At 40.7% G+C, this 21,522-nt stretch overlaps 1 protein-coding gene across 1 annotated transcript; it reads left to right on the plus strand.

Moving 5' to 3' along the window:
- Positions 1 to 521: 521 nt before the first annotated feature.
- On the plus strand, positions 522 to 20,958 carry dap (death-associated protein). Its single transcript, XM_066677106.1, has 4 exons — positions 522 to 734; positions 2,157 to 2,259; positions 17,024 to 17,066; positions 20,412 to 20,958. The coding sequence occupies exons 1-4, from the start codon at positions 680 to 682 to the stop codon at positions 20,529 to 20,531; spliced, it is 321 nt and encodes a 106-aa protein (XP_066533203.1). The 5' UTR covers positions 522 to 679; the 3' UTR covers positions 20,532 to 20,958.
- Positions 20,959 to 21,522: the final 564 nt, after the last annotated feature.

Raw genomic sequence — 21,522 nt, forward strand, 5'->3', positions numbered from 1 at the left:
CCCCAGAACATAATCTACAACTAGGGTCTTCACCTGCACACTGTCCAATATTTTGCTGTGTTGAAAGGATGTTTTAAGTTAAGTAAAAACTTAATACAACTTGCCTCCATCGCCCACAACTCTTGCCAGGAAATATTTTGCTTCATTAGGAAGATGTTATTCACTCTTTCATGTAAAGTTGCTGGTTTACTTGAAAAAAGAAATCGTATGGTGTAGTCCCACCACCTCACAAGATGCAAAATAATGGGAAAACAGAAAATTAAATAGTGTTTGTTTATTTCTGAAATTCAGACTCACAATGAAAAACTGTAAATACACTAAAAAAAAAACATGAAATAATTACGTTTTACAACCGATTTTCTATTATATTATCTGTTCAGAAAACTGCTTTGATAAACGCAAGACGACCCGTTAGGTCAACGTTTTGGAGGGGGATTTGTTTTTTGTGGCTCTCCATACAGAAACGGACCTTAGCGTCAGCGCAACTGTCCGCTCTTATTGGCTGGGGCTGAGCAGTGACGTCATGACGCATCGATGCCAAACAATGGGCAGGAAAAAGCCACGTTGACGAACTCGGTTGAAGTCTGCTTGGTGTTTTTCTTCAGGACAACGACAAGTGTTTAATTTCTGCAAAACGTAGATCTTTTGGCGTCGTTTTTTTGAACGCGGTACGTTAGCCATGTCTTCGCCGCCGAAAGAGAAAGTGGACACTCGAGCTGGACATCCTCCTGCTGGTATTAACACCGTAACACCGTGGTCGCTCTTCTACTTGTTGTTTTTCATGCTAATTTTCAGCTGACAACAGGCTTTCACAAAGCAGCATGTCCCACTAAACATCCATTTCTCCTCAGTCGGAGCTAAGGACAGTTTTCTTACTGCACAGTGCTTCATTTTGGCTGAATTGAATGGGAAATCCTGCTTTATGAAACAGGCTCATGGCTCGAAAGTAGCCATTGTTTTCATGTCAGAGCTTTAGGCCAGATTCTGTTGACTCGCCAGAACTTTACTCAGTCATATTAGACTGTGCTTTTAGGACAGGAGTTGTTTTGTTTTCTAGCTCCATTTCATATATTCAGTGCTGTGCAAAAGTCAGAGACCCCTCTTCGTTTTGTATTTCTATCGAGACCACGAAATTCAGAAAGCATGGTTATAAACACCAAACGACATAGAACTGTGCTGGTCACATTTCATCAGAATAAACTAAGACATGTAAACGACTTAATAGAGCGTGGGGACGAGATAATTAAATATTAAAATGTCGTATTAAGATATTTAAAGGCCTTATTAATTGGTTCACACGCATTAAATATCTCGTTCCCGCGCATTCTTTAGACACTTTCCACGTCATTTTTAGTCGTTTCCTCTTTTTTAAATAAAGTCGTTCGCACATATTATTATTATTATTATTGTTATTATTTGAGGGGGATGTCACCAGCTGGGCTGTGTAGTTGTAAATGGAAACATGCCCAAACATTTCCTTCACTACAACATATGTTCCTTTCAAAAACAGCTTTTTCGTTTCGCAAAAACCTTCCAAACTTTAGTCATTAGAAGTTGATTTTATTTGTCTGTTCTCACAGTCCAAATATTCACATTCAGTGGTGTTAATGCCTGGAATCTGGGGTGGTCCGTGCATGAGAACAGCAGCTTTGCTTGTCTAACCAGACTTACATGGTTGTTAGGAGTCTTGGTAATGGACCTTTATTTTTTTCCCATTTCTTATGCAGATGGATTGTAATTGTATCAAGCCATCTATTATAATAAGCTGTGTCTTCAGAAATGACTTACAGGTACTTGAAAGTTGCTGGTTCTGGGAATTAATCAGTGGGTGGTCTCTGGTTTTTATGCAGTATTATGTGCATTTCTGTAATCATCCATTTTTGTCAGCTTCCTATTTAGTTATACTGTGCTGTCATGGGGTTTGCTGCTGTGTGACGTGCACCAAACGTTTAATGGCATAAGCCCCTATATTCAGTATAAGTACTGCACGTCTTCCTATAGTGATATTTTGGACTTTAGTTGTATGTTATTACTTTATAACGACAGTACAATCAGAGTTTAATGCTAGTAGGTCAATACGTTTATCTGAGGTTGACTTAGATAAGACTGCTCTCATCTCTGATTTTTGCTTTAATCTGATTGCTGTATTGGAACAGTCAAAGCAGGAGGAATGAGGATAGTCCAGAAACATCAGTCTGCTGGTGACTCGGCATCGGACAGGAAAGAAGACAAGGACAGTAAAGAGTTTGAAAGTTGCAGGTAGGAAAGTTGACTTTGACCGTATCTCGCTACACACAGTACTCTACACACACTCTCTTATCAGTTTGAGTGCTTAAGTAACGTGGATTTTAAGGGTAAAATATAATTTCTTGTTTCGGGTCAGGTTTACTGTGGCTACTTAGCTTTTTTTTTTTTAATCACACACTCACTGGCCAATTTATTAGGTTTATTACTCTGGTCCAGATAAAATAGGCACTAAACTATGTTCGCATGCACACATCGTCCCAATTAAGTTCTTAGTTTAATAAGCTGGATTTACTAGTCCATTTACAGTCATTATAGTCTAAGTTTGTGTTTAAAATTGTTCATATTGTGTTATGGTTTCTCTATCCGGTGTTGGCCAGAGGAGGATGGGTTCCTCTTTTCAGACTTTGTTCCTCTTAAGGAACCTATCAAATTCCCTCTCACTCAAATCTGGGACTGGGATTTCTGGAAAGCTGCTTTGTGACGATGCCAGTCAAATAAAAGCACTATGGACAAAAAAAAAAAGGAAAAGAAAAAGATTGAGTTGAATGACTTCGACACTGCTTTAAATATTTGTCTTGTACACTATTGTGCAATCATAGCTATTTCAGGCAAAATAATGGGAACGAGAGTCAACTCTTCCTCTTCGCAAATTCTGACCCATTGTGCCTTTCATTCTGGCATCAAGAAGCTATTATTTGCTCCTGGGAATCCTACAAACTATTGCAAAAACTCATTGGAGCAGTCTAATGTTTAGCATGTTCTAACTTGTTAATTCTCTAAATCTGGCCAGAAGAAGGTTTAGTTTGCTCAGACACTGTTGATTTAAAAAAGGATAGCTTAGTTACACTAGCAGTCTGTTAGACTGATATTGAACCATTGGTTTGTATGGAAAGGTAGCTACTGAGGGCAGATATATGGTGTACTTTAGTAAAGTGGCCAGTTAGAGTTTAAACTCAATTGCATGACTTGTAGGAAAGCTCTTGATTGTGCAAACGGCTTGCTCTACGTGTAGGAGATAAGTCCTCATTTTGCAATTTCCCAGTCACAGGTGAGCAGTCCTCATAGAATTGTAGACGAGTAGGCAGGTGTTAGTGAATGTGTGTGTGGGGCACGTTTCCAAAAAAAGAAATGAAGCCCATCTTACTCTGCATTCGAAGGAGAGGAGAGCTTTTCCACGCTTACATACCAAAGCTACCAGAACATTTTCCCACCACAGCAGTATTGGCACGGGCCAGATGTGGCCATTCAGCATGTTGAGTATTTCAGCCCCTCTCAGGACCGTGAAATGGAGACTGATTTCTTATTTGCTCTGCTGTTGCTGCTACACAGTATTAAGCTGTTTTTTCCCCTCTTTTCCCTTTGGTGACTAGCTAAAGGAAACGTTGGTGCCAAACTTCATGTGACAGCCGCATATGACTATATCTTTTTTTTTTTTTTTGTCAGAAGGCTTTGGCATCTTTGTGTTGAATCTATTTAAGTTGGAAGTTAGCTGCACTTTCAAAAAGAAAGTGAGTCACTAGTCACATGTTGCTGTGTAGGTCCCAGTGTCCCTCTCAGGCACTTTGAAATCTGTCTGCTATTTTTAGCACTTTCTCTCATTTTCCATAAAATTGAGACGAGGCTGGGTGTGAGTGTTTGAGCAAAGCTGGCTGCGGGCCGTCCTGCAGGGCACAGAAGGCTGTGTTAACCTGCCCTTTTGGCTCATTGCCTGATTACTGATCCACATCTGCAGTGGAATGGAGCTTGCAGGTGAGACCTTATCAGTGCTCAGTGCTAGTTGCCTACCAGCCTGCAGTATAGCCATGATTACTCTTTGAAAGGGGCAATTTTTCGTAGGTTGACCATTAATCGTGACTTTGGCCTTTCGATTCTTAATTACAAAGTAGGCTGCAATCATCTGTGACCAGTCATAGTTTAAGATCAGTGTAGTCAGGAATTCCATATGTTATAATAATCAATATATTTGTAATGATGGTATATGTAAGTGATTACAATATTAACAAGAAAGGATAAAAACTGTACTATTCAAAGGAGACACTACTACCCTATTGGGCCTCCCCTAGTCTGGATACAAGTTTAAATATGGTTGGGCACGGAAGTGTACAGGTTCCGTATGGCATCCTGCAGCATGTTTGCACACAGATGTTGATCCTGCACAGCTGTAGGTGGCCAAAGCTGGACCTGTAAGTGCTCAATTTGCGATAAATCCAACAATCTTAAATCCAGTGTCTTATCCAACTTCACGTGAGTGTTATTTATTTGTTTGTTTATTAATGAATATAATAATAATAATAGTAAAAATAGCTTCATTTATAGAGAAATGTTTATATCAGTAGCATCTCAGAGTTCACCACAGATAGGTGATAAAATTGCACAGACCTAAAAAATAAAAGTTGAGATCATTCATCATAAAACATCAAAAGCACCACTATAGACCAAATTAATACAATTTAAAAATAATAATAAATTAACTACAAAATAGAAACCATTTTACATTAAAGCTACATTGAGGAGAGATGTTTTCATGTTTCTTTTTTTTTATTTCAACAAACTCAGCTCCCACAAAGAAGCCACTTCAGGATCCCAATATTTTCTTGAAGGTATTTGTGGAAATATCTGCTGATATAAAATCACATGTTGGCGCATAAACAGATATTCATTGATTTTTGTGGGTGTTTCAAGGAAATTTTAATGCTTTTAAAAAAAAGTAAAAACATTCAAATACCTTCTACATTTATACAGACTGTTTTTTTAAAAAGGCGTTGTAGTTTACTTTAATAGCAAGGGTGATATGTCATCTTTGTTGTTTTTGCCAGGATCATGTCAGAATTGTCAAGCTTGTTGCTATAGCATTCTAATCATTTTGACTGATACTGAGTCTCTAGTCTCACGTTGCCAGACTCTCTAGGGAGAGTCTGGTGCCTTTCGCCACGTGGCCAGGAACCGCCACTACAGCAGGAAAAGAAATCTGACTGACACAAAAGGACCAGTAACAAGTCTGTTGCTATTTTGGCATGACGTGTAGGGGGCGATTCACGTTTGACCAATACCAGCCAGTACAACCCAGTACAGACCAATACAATACACGGAAGTACGTAAACATGGATGTACAGATCCTGACAATGAGGCCATGTTTGTGCACTGAAAGTATCAGAATCTCCTTCAGCTTGTGTGTGGAGCATCTGTGGCTGAGTCTCTAACCATGAATGCTTCATGGAGCAGGTTTAGACATTGGAAAAATGGCAAAAAAAAAAAAAAGCATCTCAAATTTCCATACATTGTGCCCTGATTGTTTTGGTGTGGCCTGAGATTAACTGCAACTGCTGGAAAATGGGGTGTTTTCATTTTTGATTTCTTTAAACTGTGTTAGCCCTTTGTATTTAAAAGCTTGGTTTGAGTTGAGAAATGCACAGAGACTCAGGATGCACGTGGTAAACGTGGCCGTTACTGTAAAGCATTCCAGTCAGTGTTCCAGTAAAGCAAAGGCATATTTGTGCTTTCTGTGGCTTCTGAATCCTTCAGCCTTTCCTTGGTATATCCAACAGTTTCAGCCTCTAAATATAGTAACCCAAAGATTACCATGGAAACTTAACCAACTCTGATTTGATTTGAAATGGGTGGCTGCTGTTGTAGCAGTCAGTGGAGGAGCCGGGGGTAAAAAAAAAAAAAACATTCTCCTGGTGCTGTGGAGGAATGCAGGGGAATCCAGTTGCTGACTTACGGATGTCAAGTAAGGATAAACACATCAGATACGCCAGTGGGGGGGCCGCTTTATCTCAGCAAGTGTCCCATGTACATTGTAGAGGTTGTCATGCTTCATTCTTTGTTTTTCTCTGAGCGACAGAGTGGTGGGTGCCGGCGTATGCTTGATAGGCCTAACCACCACACATTCAGCACTTGGACTGTATTCCAAATATCACTTTAGCAGTGTACTTTGGGTAAAACACATCTGTTTTAATATTCACTTTCATTTGGTATGTGCAATTGCCCCCCGTTCCTGTCTTGAAACGGAGCATGCTCAGTGTGGGAACGTAAGCAGGTGGCTTGATGGGGAGGAAAAATGCACATTTGTCACAGGCGGGATAGTCTGGGGCTGCCTGCCGAATGCAGTTTGGGCTCTTCAGATGGATGGAAGACCAAAATAGAATAGCATAGAGACGATGATGCGATGCCTGACACGATGCTTGTTTGTCATCCCAAGCCTCCCACCCACCCGTCATCCCATAACTCATCACCCTTCATCTCATATCTCCACACATCCTTCATTTTTCATCCCGTACCTCTCCATCCACCCTTTGTTCTATGCCACTCTTCATACTAAGCCCCCTGCACCAACACCCCCACACCTCCATCTTTAATCCCATTCATATATGACATTTGTCAGCATTGTTCTTCAGGGTCATGACATTAACGAAACCCTGCAGTAGTGAATAAGTGTGTGAGTGGCTGACTGTGTGTCTGACTCAGGAGGAGACGGACAGAGAGAGAGAGAAAATGCATAACTCCAGGGCTGCCTCACGACTCTGTTAACACACCCTACTCTCACTTCACTGCCTCTGTTCAGCAAGCTCCATCTCCCACCGCAGAGAAAGTTAGATTTCACACCATTTCTCCACCTGAAGGCAATCTACTACCGCTCCCACTGCGCACATTCCACACAAATGGAAGGTATTCTCACTGTTGTTTGCTACAAATGATGATTATTATGATTATTTGGAGCGGAGATTATTCACTGCAGGTAGCAGTCCATAGCACAGCTTCGTATATTGTTCTTGTGTACCAAAAGCCCCAGTGCATCAGCAGACTGTAATATCAGTGCAACAGTATGGTTGATATTTTATTTCTATATTGTAGTGCGTTGGCAGTACTTTACATAGTCGCATCACAATCTTGAAAAATGTTGGTAACAGTGGATCAAAGCGTTGGATAAGGGTTCGGTCCCTGCCATGTGTCACTGGAGCAGTAGGTGTGTTCTCTACCATTGTGCATGGGTTTCCTCCAACAGTCCAATACCACACGTTGGTAGGTGGATTTATTGAGTACATTTTTCCACAGGTTGGAGTGTGTGAGGGACTGTGTGATGTATTAATGTCCAGTCCAGTGTGTGTTACCACCGTGCACCCATTGTTTCCAGGTAAGGTTACAGATGGTGAATAAATGAATTTATACTATTGTTTACCATTAGTAACATTGGAGTGCTTGGTCAAGCCACTACATTACAACACACAGTCTTCAAACTAGCAACTATACAGCAGAAACCGAACCTCTTTTAATGGAGACCTTTAGTGACCCAGTCATTTCTCTAAAGAACTCCACACCTTCAGCTTTTAAAGCATGCTTCCATTTCTTTACTCTTCACTGAAGCTGGAGTTGTTTGCCGTACACCAACTCACTCCTGTTTGCTGAGTCATCACTGGTGGTAATCATTCCCACAGTAAATGGATCATTTTTCACTCAGTCAGTGGTGCTGTTTCCTTTTGGTTTAAAAGGAAAAAAAGGTCTAAAGTCCAGAGGCAAACAGAAGGCTCAGCTCCAAAGCACTCGTGTTATCATAAATTCTCTGTGTTGAGATAAAGGCTGAAGGTGGGGTTGAAAACCCTAGTACACAGACAGGAGTTCTCGTGCCCTTGAGGGGTTTCATCATCAGTTGTAGGTAGACGTCATCATTCACGGATCGTTTGAAAGGCTGGTGGACAATCATTTATCCAGCACTGACTGAAGAATAAGGCCAGCATTTCAATACCATTTCAAACATTTTTATAGATGTATGGAACAGCTGAGCACCTTTGTCCAATGCATGCTTTGGAAACACTGTTAAATATTGTGTTTTATGCCAGTTTTAGTCGATTACTGTAGTTCATTGTTATTTATTTGCTTTTTGAACAAATAGCTAATTACTTATTAAATGTAACTTCTGACACAGGCCCCTCTTTTTATTTTCAACATATCAAAGACTCATTTCAGTGAAAATGAAGGGTTTTATATGTCATAAACCTAAGTTACTAATCACGTCAACTTGCATGGCTGGACTTTTGAGCTGTAGACAAGTAGTGGAGGAGTGGGTGGAGTCAGGGACTATTTTTGAATATTCACAGGAATATTCCAGCTAAAGTTATATTGTAACTTTAAGTAGAGTTAAAGTAGAGTAACTGTAAGTAGAGTTATATTGTAGCCACTTTTAAGGAATAGTATGTAGTTCTATCATGTCATTGTTTTGATGAAGAGGTATGAATAAATACATAGGTATTCAATACAGATCTGTCTCAAGAACAAAGACATTACTGTGCTCTGCCTGATGATACATTGTGAGGTTAAAACATCCAACCTTGTCTTTATACAGGTAGCAGGTAATGTAACCTTTCTTTGTCAAAGCTTCAGTAAAATTCGCAGAGCCTGCCAGAAAGTGATGGATCACTCAGCTGAGTATAATGCCTAGTGTTAGAGTCAGTGATCTGTTCAAGGCTTATTTGAAAACTTTTACTACTTACGCCTTCTTTACAGTTCTGTAAAATTCATATTTTATTCTCTTATAAACCTAACTTAGCAGTTCTCAGGTTATAGAAATAAGGTCCCTTTTGTGGCGAGTAACAGCCACCTCAATGGGGCATTGTGGAGCAGCTGTACGTCGGTTTTAAAGAGTTGCCAGTTGTTGGGTAGAGGGTAATAAGGTGGAACTGCATTATTTGGAGTATCAGAGCTCAATTAAGCACCTTTAGGATGAGATGCAGTGGGGTTGGAGATCCAGAACTGATTACATAATATCAGTATCTGACCTCACTGGTGGTCTTGTGCTCCAGCGTGTAGTGTTAAGCTAGACGTAGGTGTGAGTGAATGTGTGTGTGTGTCGCCCTGTGAAGGACTGGCACCCCCTCCAGGGTGTGTTCCTGCCTTGCTCTCAATGATACCTGGTAGCCCCCCACCACCACACACACACACACACACACACATTTGGGTTTATTTAGAAGTTCTGCCTATTTTAATTTGGAATGCTATGTTTTTGTAAAAACACATTATTTGTATGTGGCTGAAAGTTAACTTTATAAGTTTTTATTCGCCCTTTGAATTATCACAGATCCTCGTTTGTAATTCAAGTTGTTAACTTTCATGCATTTAGCGTTCTCCATGGGTTCTTATCTAAATCATCTTTATCAGCAAAAATAAGTCAGTACTACCCAGTTATTGAGCAGTAATAAACAATATCCTCATCTCTTTTCATGATTTTCAATGTTTGGAGGGCTCTTTGCTGTTTTTCTGCCGTTAGCAAAGAGAGAGCGAGAGCCTAGCATGTCTTACCGAGCCCCTTTTCTTTTTTAAATTTATCATTTACTGACACTGAGGGTTCATAAACACGTTAGACCGGTAGCCAGCGCACAAATGGTGTGGAACCATCTCCTGAATTTTATAAAAAGTGTTTTTTTGATTACAATCATGGACGCTGAATTTACGGTGGTTTCTAGAAATTAAATATTTCAAATCATTACTGAAATACTTAATGGTTTGGAATACACTTTCAGTGTCTTTGAATCCAAGCTGTTGCATTTGTTATTTGAACCTAAGCAGTTTGTTTTGTTAGCAGTAACTCCTTAATTATATTATATATTAGACATGATGATAAATTCCTGTTCCTAATTGTAGAGGTCAGAATCATGATTTGGATTCATATTCAGGAAGCTGTGCAGCCACGCCTTATTGTATTTGGGAAATTAAACTCAGAAGAGTTTGGGTGCTCAAGAGGAAGGAGGGAGTGCAATAAGAGGCGAAGGAGAGAAGTGCTAACTGACAGTTTGATGACCATTATTTCCATGCTAGTTTCCCCCTCAATGAGCTGTGTGGTGAAGTGTGTTGGTGGCGTTGGAATAATTGCGTGCTGGTACAGTTAATCTGTTTGCATTTGCATTGGTGCTGTGTAGGATGAATCCTCTTCCTGAGGAACTTTCTCATTACAGCCGCAAAAGCGTTCACAGCGTTCGACTGTCAATCAAGGACCGAGTTATATAAGCACTTCTTAGCAGCTAAACACCCCCAACAAGTACGACCTTCGTGCTGTCACACCTCGTTGGGGGCTGGCTGTCCACGGTCAGGGGCAAGCATGTGGTCCACTGGAAGGTGAAACTCATTCCTTCACTTTGAGCAGCAGGGGACGACCGCTGGAGCTCAGGTTCAGTCCAATTTAGCTTTGTTAGCATTGTTCGTTCTGCCGACTCCCACAGACGCCCTGCTGTAATTTCTTCACCAGTAAGCTCTAGACAGCGGGGATGGCCATAAATAAATGGTGAGCTAGCCGTTGCTATGGTGTTTGCCAGGTTGCTAGGGTTAGCGTTTGCTTGATAATTGCTAATCATCTCATTCCCTAAAGCTGAACCAAGAGGCGGCCTAGCTCTCTCTCTCTCGCTCTCTCTCTCTCTCTCTCTCTCTCTCTCTCTCTCTCTCTCTCTTTCTCTCTCCCTCTCTCTGTCTCTCTCTTTGTCTGTCTGTCTCTCTCTGTCTCATCTATTTCTCACTCATAGGGTCTCCATCTATTTCTCTGTCTCTAATCACTCACTACTTCCCTCTTTCTGTTTTTGTCTGTCTCTCTTTCTCTCTCCTAGTGCTGGGCGATATGAGTGCAAATCAGTATCACGATTAATTGTACATTTTACCATGATTGTGATTAATGATTATTTAGTTTTTGTATTTTTGATCCTTATACTCCTGTGATGAGGCTTGTACTGTAAATATGTTCCAGTATTAAATATGGGATATTTTTTCTAATGTTGCTGGGAGCTTGTTCCCCTCTTATTTGTTGAGCATGGTTTATATTTGGTGTGTGATTGTGCTTTGGTCGTTGAAGCTATCTTTTATCAGCATTTACATTTGACTATTTGTACAGCGTCGTATTAATTATAGTTAAAACACAGCATGTCCAAACCAGACACAGTTTTTCTTTGGTACGAGCTGCTTGAGTCACCTGGCCTGCCTCTGCGTATAGGTTGCTTCCGTGTGGCAGATAGGGGCAGAATCATGTGACTGCAGCTTGGTAGCATGGTTTTAAAAGGTACAGTATATTAACACACAGTGGGGACAGAACAGAATAAAAAAGAAATATCACTAATTGATATAATCAATATATACAAGATTATGTTGATTAGAAGTTCTACTAATCTCTCTAATTCTTTCTCTCTCTCTCTTGTTTTGTTTCTGTTGTATATATTCTGTTTAGTTTGTAACATTTCAATCTCCATTCTGAATTATTTCAAACTTTGGAACCAGTATAAATGTCTGTAAACTTCTCCCTCTGTCTCTTTGCCTCCAGATATCTCTTCCTCCCTTTGTCTCTCTCGCTGTCTTCCGAGTCCCTCTCTGGGTATTGGCCCTGCTCCCTCTTGGTGAAAGAGCATAAGATATGTAAATATTTCAGGGCAGAAATCCTTCTAATTAGCTTTCTGTAGACAGACTCCTGCTCTAATCATTCAGCCCCATCTCTCCTGTCTCCCAGCGCCAAATGCTGTGCTTTTCAGAAGCAGAGCTCTGCCGGACTTCATCTCAGCTTGTTTCTTTCCTTTTTCCAAGACCGAAAATCACACACAGCCCTGTGGTAACCGTCCTTGTTATCAACCTTGACATTAACATTATTTCAGTGTTTTCACCAGAACTTTAATTCTCTGGTGCAGGGGGGTGGCCTGTATTTTTCAGCAAACTGCTGGCACACTGCTGCCCCCCTCAGACCTTAAATGGCATCCCTTGTGTTTGGAACGTTAAATATGTGTTAGTATACATGTACATGGAGATACAGAGATTGATTCCAGTCAGAACCGTGATAGACATTGTGTCATTACCTGTTATGTTATCTGTTCCCTAATATTAAAGGCTATGTAGAAGTAAAGCCACAGATTAGCTGCATTAAATGCTGAATTCTTTTCTTTTTGGCCATTAGGTCTATTGTAAGGATTCAGTGGAATGTCCTCTCCAGATGAAGAAGATACTTTCATGTGTTGAAATGATAGTAAAGAGTGTGACGTCAGGGCCTTTTTAAGATTTCCCACACAAGCAGAAAAAAAAGTGGCAGCTTAATCTGAGATTACACAGCCCTCTCATTAAAAAGCCACGATGCCGAGACAGGTTCTGTCAACCGAGCAGCCCTCTGATGCTTCTGTAGGGGATAATCCCTTTGGCATATCTCTCTCTCTCTCTCTCTCTCTCTCTCTCTCTCTCTCTCTCTCAGAGCTGTCTTTGGAGCCTTCTTACCCCGTCACACAAAAGTAAGCCCCAAAACCCCTGACACAAGCCAGATTTCAGTGTCACTGTAACAGACTGGGCCTGTCACATTGATATATTCACGTTTATGCACCTTTTTGGAGTGCATTGAGATATTAAGATGAGTCACAGTTGTATCCATTTTATTTCCCCTTTCATAGAACACTACCCCCACACTAACAGCTGAAGAATTGCGCAAGAAAAGCCTGACATCTGTCCTTATAGGAGGCCGACCTCGACCAATATCCAGTTCTTTGTGGTCGTATCCCAGATATATTTGTGGTAAACAATATAATTGTTATTTCGAGACTATTTTATGCTACTAATGATAATAAACACTGAATGATCGCTGGATTTGGAACACCTACCTTGTATCTACACACATTGTCCGTTTTATCAGGAGCACTTTGTAGTTCTATAATTGCAGACTTTAATACCTCTGCATACTCTATTATCCCTATTTCACCCTGCTCTCCAATGGTCAGGACCACCACAGAGCAGGGGTGATTTGGGTGGTGGATCATTCTCAGTGACACTGACGTGACGGCGGTGTGTTAGTGTATGTTACTGCCACTGGAGTTTGAAAAAAGCCCTCGGTGTCACCGCTGAACTGAGAACAGTTCACCAACCAAAACCATCCAGCCGACAGCGTCCTGCGTCCACTGATGAAGCACGTGAGGACGACCTTCAGCATGAAATGACTTTACAGCTACAGTGTGGACCAACGAGGTAAATGGAGTGGAGAGTGAGTAGAAACAGTTTTTAAGAGCTCGAGCAGCACTGCTGTGTTTGATCCACGAGAAAACAGGTGGACTACAGTCTAACTGTAGAAGTGCTTTTGTATGGTCAGTGGAGCTAATAAAATGGACAATGAATGTAGATAATTCAGTGTAATACAATAATTATGCAACCCATTTTAAATAGCACTATACTTCTAACAATTTACATTAGATAGGGAATGTAAAAGTGTTAAATGCTGTGTGTGAATAAAATAAAAACACAGATTAAAAACAAATAGCCCCAGAATAGAGACCAGTGAAAAGTAGAATATGTATTGTCCAGTAAGTTAATAATGTGACTATTGTGACAGGCCTAGGTTCAGCTCAGTTTGAACACTTTCAATCAATGAACATTGTTCAATCAAGGGCATGTTTTGTGCCAGTTATTTGCTGCTGTTAGTTTGTCCTGGAGCTTTGAATGTATCTAACCAAGTAATAAATGCTTATCTTCAGCAATTAGCACAGTGCAAAGTGCATTACCTAAATCGTTACATATTTGTCAGGAGTCTGACAAGTTGTAAGTAATCGCAGATAGACGTTCCGATTTAAATTTGACATTAATTCATTCACTCACAGGTTTAATCATGTCTGCCAGGTATGTGGCATGAAACCACAAACATATTTGAGATCTTACTTAATAGAGCAATAGGGTTTAAGTTAGCATTCCGTGCAAAACTAAGGAAGTTGTTAAGGCAACAAACATGTCTAAGATAATGGATTGCGTTTGAGATTTTCTGGCTACCCCTTTAATAAACAGTGGCCAAGTATTTTTTTTTCAGAGAGATCACAGCACTGTGCTGGGCCCGGAACATCAAGTCTTGTGATATAGACGCTTGCAGGCTTGCTGTTTTCCTCCAGCAGCATGGATGGCTGACTGAGCAGGTGGCCCCAACAGCTGCCCCTCCAAAAATGAGCTTTCAGATGTTCTCCCTTTTGACAGACAATAATTTCTTTTTGGACTGTCACAAGCATCGTTTTTCACATCAAGGTCAATTATCACTCTTGACCCTCTCCCGTGGCCACTGCTTTGAAGGGAAGCTTTTCCTCTCCGAAAACAAATGAGAGTAATTTCGGAAGCTGACGGCTGCTTAGGCCCGGAGGCATGGTTCGACACGGAGCTCAGATGGAGGCCGGGATACTCCTCGTCCCGTGGGAATTTTTATAGGTCATTTTGTTCCTTGGCTGTAGTTTGACGCACCTGGTTTAACATCACCTCCCCAACACACACACTAGGGGTGCATGATCCAAATTGGTCAGGATTGAAATCAGGTGTATTCCACATGAAGTCGATGTTTGTCCCTAACATGTAAGTGGCAAACAGCTGACCATCATCCATCATGTTCATAGTAAAATCTCCAGGTCAGGTCTTTGGGGGGAAAAAAGAATATTTATTGAAAACTGGCACCCTTGAAAAATGTATCCTGTGTACATTATGCCCTCAAGTATATATCTGCATCCTCTGAAGTACAAGGTCGTTTAGCTGTCAGAGTACAACCACTACTTCATAAAAGTCAGCTAACAGTCCTGTGCCCTGAAGTGACGTTGCAAGAATATAAGCCTTCGATTAAACTTCAGCACTATTACATACACCACTGAACCAAAACATTATGATAATATAATATGCTGTTTAGGTAGGTGGCACATATCATATCGATGTCCGCATGAATGCTAGGATAAAGGACTTGTATTAAATGGTGCATCCCTAACTCGTGCCTATTTTTCTCTATACCCCAGTCCACGTAGGCCCCCCATAGACATTGTTTCACATAAACGCAGAGAAACTGACTCTGCTGTTTTCCCATATCTGTAATTGACTTTCATATCCGCGGATTCTCATGCATGCCCTCGCATAACTCACAAGTACCTTGCGTCTTTTTTAAATGAGACTGTACGCCCTCTCTGGCTATTTTTAGCCTTGGCCGTAATTACGGCAATAATAATCCGACCATTAGCTGTGGTGCAACTAGTGCACCGCCTTCCTCATGGGCCGAATCTGAGATTAGCCGTGATCTAGTGATGGTCATGTTGGTCCTCGCCTTGCGATAGCATCCTGTCCACATGGCCCATTATTTACATACGAGTGTGCCTTTCTTGCTGTTAATAGCAGGAGGTGGGTTGTTGTCTGCTGGGCAGTGGAATAAGGCCCTAATTGAGCAGTTACAAGACAAACCTGGCAACCTGGATAACGGTGCTTGTTGACCTTCAGCTAATCAGTGCATCTGTGATTGGCTGTGGTGCTGCCTCTCTGCCAGTGCTGTCTACTTGTGGGGGAAATAAAAAAAAAAACATGAAAAATCAGTTTATACTCACCGCAGTATAGGCTAATATACACTATTGTAAGTAAAAACAACCAGAACATAGGTGCATGCTTGGAATAGACTTTGCAGTCACTTTGTAGCCGTCATTAATAGCTTTAATTAAAATGTCTTTTAATTGTTTGTCTTTATGTTTATGCAGGTGAACAAATAATTGTCATTCAGAGTTCCAACTCTTGAACTGTTGTGCAGTATTAATGTATATGTATTTACTTGTGTTGTAAGATATCTTATCACTTAGGTTTCTTGGTGCAATACCCGCTAAGGTTGCTCTTGTGTCATATACAGAACTCAATTTTAATGTATTAAGGTTCATAGCAATGTTGTAGCACACCTTTATTTAAATTTTTTTTTTTTTAAACCACTGTAACCCACTACTATATCCCTGCACTATTTGTTGTTATTTCTTTCTTATTTCTTTCTGTCTTCTCTTGTGCACTATGTATAGTACTGTGACACTACAGTTTCCATCAACAAATCGAAGCACATGCTTTTGCAGAACATTTTCCTTGATCAAACTCATAACGAAAGCGGTGACTCAATTTGTAGGTTATTCGTTTGCTGATTAAAATAACAATTGTGATATTTAACCCTACACAACAGTTACCATGAAAGTACAGAAGAGTAAGAGATTGTTTGGATATTGGTTTACAATTATATATCATAACATAAACACACTTATGTGTATATCTAATATATACACTACAGGGCAAAGGCACCTAAGCAAACTATACATCAGAATAGAGATGCGTAAATACAAAGTATGTGTATTTTGTACTTGCCGAAACCGATACCTACTTAGATTTAATTAATCTGGAGCATTGTGTAATAGTGTAGTTATTTATTAAAATATTTTTTTTAAATTTTACGCCTCCAATAATTAGAATTTCCCTCTGGGATCAATAATGTATCTATTTATAAATCAGTAACATGAGATGCAACAAGCCCTCGATATGCCTTTGCACAGTGTGGTGCATCTTTGGGAAGACAGCTTCCTTCATACGCTAACGGCCGGGAAGTTCCGCACTTGGGGGTGTTTATTTAAGAGCAGCAGCCTGGTCTATGACACTGGATCCCATTCAAAAACATTCACCAGGAGGAAAATCCACCTTGTTTGAGGACAGTCAAAACTGTGCGGCATACTCACTTCTCTGGGGTTCTCCTGCAGTCCGCTTTGCTTCGGTTACCATCACAGATTGTGAAATAAATCCAGAGCAAACTTTTGAGGTGTCTGTTGATTAGCGCAGCAACACGCACTAGGCACACTGTATCGGATGTGGGTATCAGAGCCTCGTTCTCGTTTACGAGTACATGAACACAGTCAGGCAAATACTAGACACCAGTATCTGTATTCATGCATCTCTACATCAGAACATATGTGTTTCCTGCTTTTAAAAGCACACTGCATTAGAACAAGTTCAAATAAACTTTTTTTTTCTCTCTTTACAGCCCACCAAAGCCAACAATAGTGGTCTCCGGAGTGGTGACTAAGGTAGGCCTCTGTTACCTCTTCACAGTGATAAAAAGCAGCTACTGCAGACCAGAGTAATCTGACATCTGATGTGATTACAAGGGTTTGATTTATGCAGGTGGTCCCAGTTTACCAGGCATTGCACTTTCTTCAGAATGTCCTTAGACATATGCTCACAAAACTGCACGTAATGTATAATTCACATGCTCGCTGACGTGCCCTCTGGGTCCCTGCCAGGCTCTGTAAATGTCTACACTATTCTTACTGTGTGTGCAAGCGTGTGTTTGTGCGCGTGTGTAAATCTGTGTGCAGGTAAGGTAGTAACCTCTCTCTCTGGAGAGTCCAGATGCTCAGATGAAAGAACAGAGAAGGGAGGCTGTGCTTCTCTTGAAGGATCAAACGAAGTCCAGGGAAGGTTCAGGAAAAACACACACACACACACACAGACAGAGTGCCAGGGCCACATCACACAGCTCCAGGAATTTTCTACTGAAGTCAACACCCTCGTTCAGCCTTTCTGGAGAAACTGCTCAAGGGTTTCGGCAGCTACCCTACACAGCTGACTGTGAAACATATCCAAGTGACAAGGGAACTCGCACAAGAAAATCTTTAAACCACTTGGTTTGGTGTGTAGCACTTTAACCGTTCACAAGCATTACCTCATTAGACGTCAGATTCCTTGTTTGTTTTACTGCACTTGCTAAACGAGAACACTGGTGTAAAGAATATTTTATTTCCTCATATTCCCCATAGTTCTCTCAGGATCAAATATCTGCTGGGACACTTGTTGTTGAAAATCAACAACATACTTCATAATTTATAATAGGCCTTGGTCTTGTAATAAATGAGTAGGAGATCAGCAACATGTCATTAGTTTGAACAAATCAGATTTTTCCTTTTAAAATACCATAAAGAGACATCAGAACTTGAATGCTGGACTCTGATCAGTGCCTGGGGGTCGTATAGAGCGCATACTGACCCTAATCTCCACCCACAGCGTTGGCTTGGCCTGCCATTCTCTCAGCTTTTAATATGCAGCTTTCACAGGCCTGTTACATAATGTTTGCTGGGGTTTGGGGATGCAGATTTATGACTGAAGCATGCATGTGGTATGAAATGTAGTGTGGGGAGCCCTTGCTTCTGAGCACTTCAAGGTCAGCCAAGTTAAGAAATAAATAGGTGTTTGTGCAAGATTAGGGCTTATGTTAAATGTCAGTGACACTGAGTAAATACTTGCATGACTTTCTTGCAGTGCAGCTTATAGAGACATTGGTTAACCTCATGATACACAAAAGCGAATGCAAATGACATAATCTCTTGGAAGATTTTAAAAACGTAAAGTTAAATGCACATACCAACATACTCAAACCGTTATATGTCCCTCCAGGCAGAATGTAACATTTATTTCTGTTGTAAATATGTACTGCAGTAGGCTCCAGTTTTCCATTTTTTTTAAACTTGTCCAAATAAATATACATCTTACCTTAAAACACTGTATATATCTTTGTTTTCTGTAGAAGTTTAACTAGGCCTTTACTTCAGTATTTATATTGATAAATTTCTTATACATGTTTTCAATACATTTAATTTCGTTACATGGTTAGTGCCCCTGGAGAACGCTGGTTGTGTTTACTATAGTTTACCATAGTACAGTAAAATCATGCTCTTGCAACGATGACTACGTACAAAATTGTTAAACAGTCTCTAACTGTCATATAAACACACACACACACGTATTGTATACTCAGATAGTGAATTAAAGCTATCTGAGTGGTGCTAGGCTGTGTGTGAGGGCTCAGGTTGCATTGTGCATTCCTGCAGCGTTTCGAAGGGATTTCATGTTTTATTTATCTGAGGACCTGTGACTCCCGCCCAGTGGAGCACTGGTATTAATTAGGCTGAGGCTAATCGGGCTCCAGCAGAGTGTGTGTGTATTTCTCTCCCTGTGTTTTTGTGTGTGTGTTCTTTCTTGCTTACTTTGGGAACAGCTCTGAACCCTGGCCTGGCTCTGAACCATCAGCACCTTTTGCCTTTTGCGAAGATCTAAATCTACGCCCGCGCTTAAGTGTCTTGATCAGCTATTACAGATCAGACGTGAACAGACTCCACTCTCAGTTTAATGCAGCTTCTTCTTTAATGACCTTCCTGAGTCACTGAAAAGCTTGGTATCCACCTTCATTGTACAGCATTCTCTTGTCAGTTTCTCCTAACTGTGTAAAGCTTTCCACACGGCATCACATTCTTTTGGACCTGAGCCTGAAAACGTTCTCTCCAAAAACAGCCCAGTGAACCACATTAAGTTCTGAATCCAGCACTGACCTGAGTAAACTGATAAGTTCATGTGGTTATTTTCTGAGCATCCTGATTCCCAAGTCTGGGCCTGAAGGACACTTTCACACAGTGAGTTACTTTGCTACAAAGAGCTTGAGATGATGAACCTATCTTCAAAAGTCTCTATTTTTGTCAATTTTTAGTTTTCATATTGTGTGAAAAATTAATGGAGAATGGATCTTTAGAAACACTTCAAACTTTTTGCATTGACATCCATTCGAAGTTAAGGGGTTGTTTTTTTCCTTCTATAAAGCTAAGATTTTGGAAATATGTTTTTCTTTGGATAGTGACAGTATATTTAACTGGTTTGAGATGTCAGTGTCCTTTCAAAATGTACGTTTCCTGCTTATTTACTGAATTGAACATAAAAAAAATTCTTTTTTATTCTGTTTTTTTTTTAATTATAGGACTTTAAAATGGAAGAGCTTTTACATAGAAAATCAACAAAACAGTTCATAGATAGTATATGAAGAGCCAGACCAAATTCCCGTCTCCTGACCCTTGTCTGAAACACATTAATCATGCTTTGTATCTGAAACTCTTTTTGGCTGCACAGTGCTGAACTTTCTTGAATCTGTTCAGTGTTATTTTCTGTGCAGAGGCTTTTACAGCACTTTGCTCTGTTACTGAGCACTTGAGTTGATTGACAGAAAATGCTCTACAATCCTTTAAACACTTGCCTGAAAGCCAAGCTTTTGCTGGGGCTGACATTGACTTAACGGTTGCTAGGAAGAACTCTGGCACAGGCATTTGTCTGAGTATCGCACCTGCTACTGAACACCTGAACGCATGGCCAATCCATGCAAGGCAACATTTTTTCATTTTATCCTGTGATAATGACAAAAAAATTACCCCAGACTGAGAGAGACAGAAAGAAATCATGGAAAAAAATTCAGGAAAACTAAAATCGACTTGCAGTGCTTCCATAGATGTGTGACGCTGGATAGAAATGGACATGAGTACTCAACCCACAGTGTTTAATGGATCTTTTTCCATTTTAAAAATGATTAGCCCCAAACTGTGTGTCATCCTCAGGGGGATAAGGACTTCACTCCTGCTGCAGCTCAGGTGGCTCACACGAAGCCTGTTCCAGCGGTTCAGAAGCTGCCCCCGGCCCACCACATCAACCAGCACATCCACCAGCCCCGCAAGTGAAGCTTCTCCCTTTGTGACCTCGCCCCGCCCCAGCGCAGCGGCTACGGCCAGGACAGTCGCCAAACACCCCCCCTCCACCCCACCCCCCAAGTCCAGCGCTCAGGTTACCAGGGACCACCTGGCTTCAAGCATTCCCGCAAGACCCCATCTGTCTGTGCCTGTAAGCATCCTGCCTTGACCAGTGTCACAAAAACTGCTCTTATACATCACATACATCCATACGACACTAAACACTGAGGGCTTCATCACCAAATGCAAATTTGCCTAGTTAATTTAAAGACAGGTTCAACTGAGCTTTATTTTCCTTTCCAGTTGTGTCTGGAATTCTGTAAATTATATAAATCTGTTTTGTGGCATCAGTGGAAGATGTGTTGATGTTAGGCATTAGGCACTAGGTGTGGCTGTTTGAATAAAGAGTTAATATAAAAACCTGCTCCTTCTGTGTTTGGTATTTTCATTTTTATTCTTAAAACTCATTTGTTACTGTGTTCTTTTTAATGTCGATTTCTTTCGCTGTTTCCTCTAGCGACACTCCAGAATGCTGCAGTATTGAAAACGGTTGCCAGTGACGTCAGGGCTTCAGTGATTGGACCAATTAAGGCATCCAACGGAAATAAATTTGACTTTAATTTTACTAATGCTAAATTTACTAATGGAGTTCTGACCAATGTTTCAAAAGTGTAACAGTCACAACGTGTAGCCACTGAATCACAATGTAATTCATACTGTTTAGTGAAGTGAAGATATGTAGGGGGTGGGGGTAGGTACCTTGCTCAAGGGCACATCAGCCATTAACTTTTCCTACCTTTCTTGGGATCAAACCAGCGACCTGTTCTCAGGCCTGCTTTTCCCCCTCATTAGACCACAGCTGCCAATGATGTAATGTTGCTGGAATAGTAAAGTAGAAGGTAATTTTACATCCCAGTGAAATTTCAACCATCCAAGACTAAGTCCAAGAGAGCACAAATGGCCAGAATAAAATAACCCCTTA

The sequence above is a fragment of the Hoplias malabaricus genome, chromosome 1, assembly GCF_029633855.1.
Source record: "Hoplias malabaricus isolate fHopMal1 chromosome 1, fHopMal1.hap1, whole genome shotgun sequence".
Taxonomy (NCBI): Eukaryota; Metazoa; Chordata; class Actinopteri; order Characiformes; family Erythrinidae; genus Hoplias; species Hoplias malabaricus.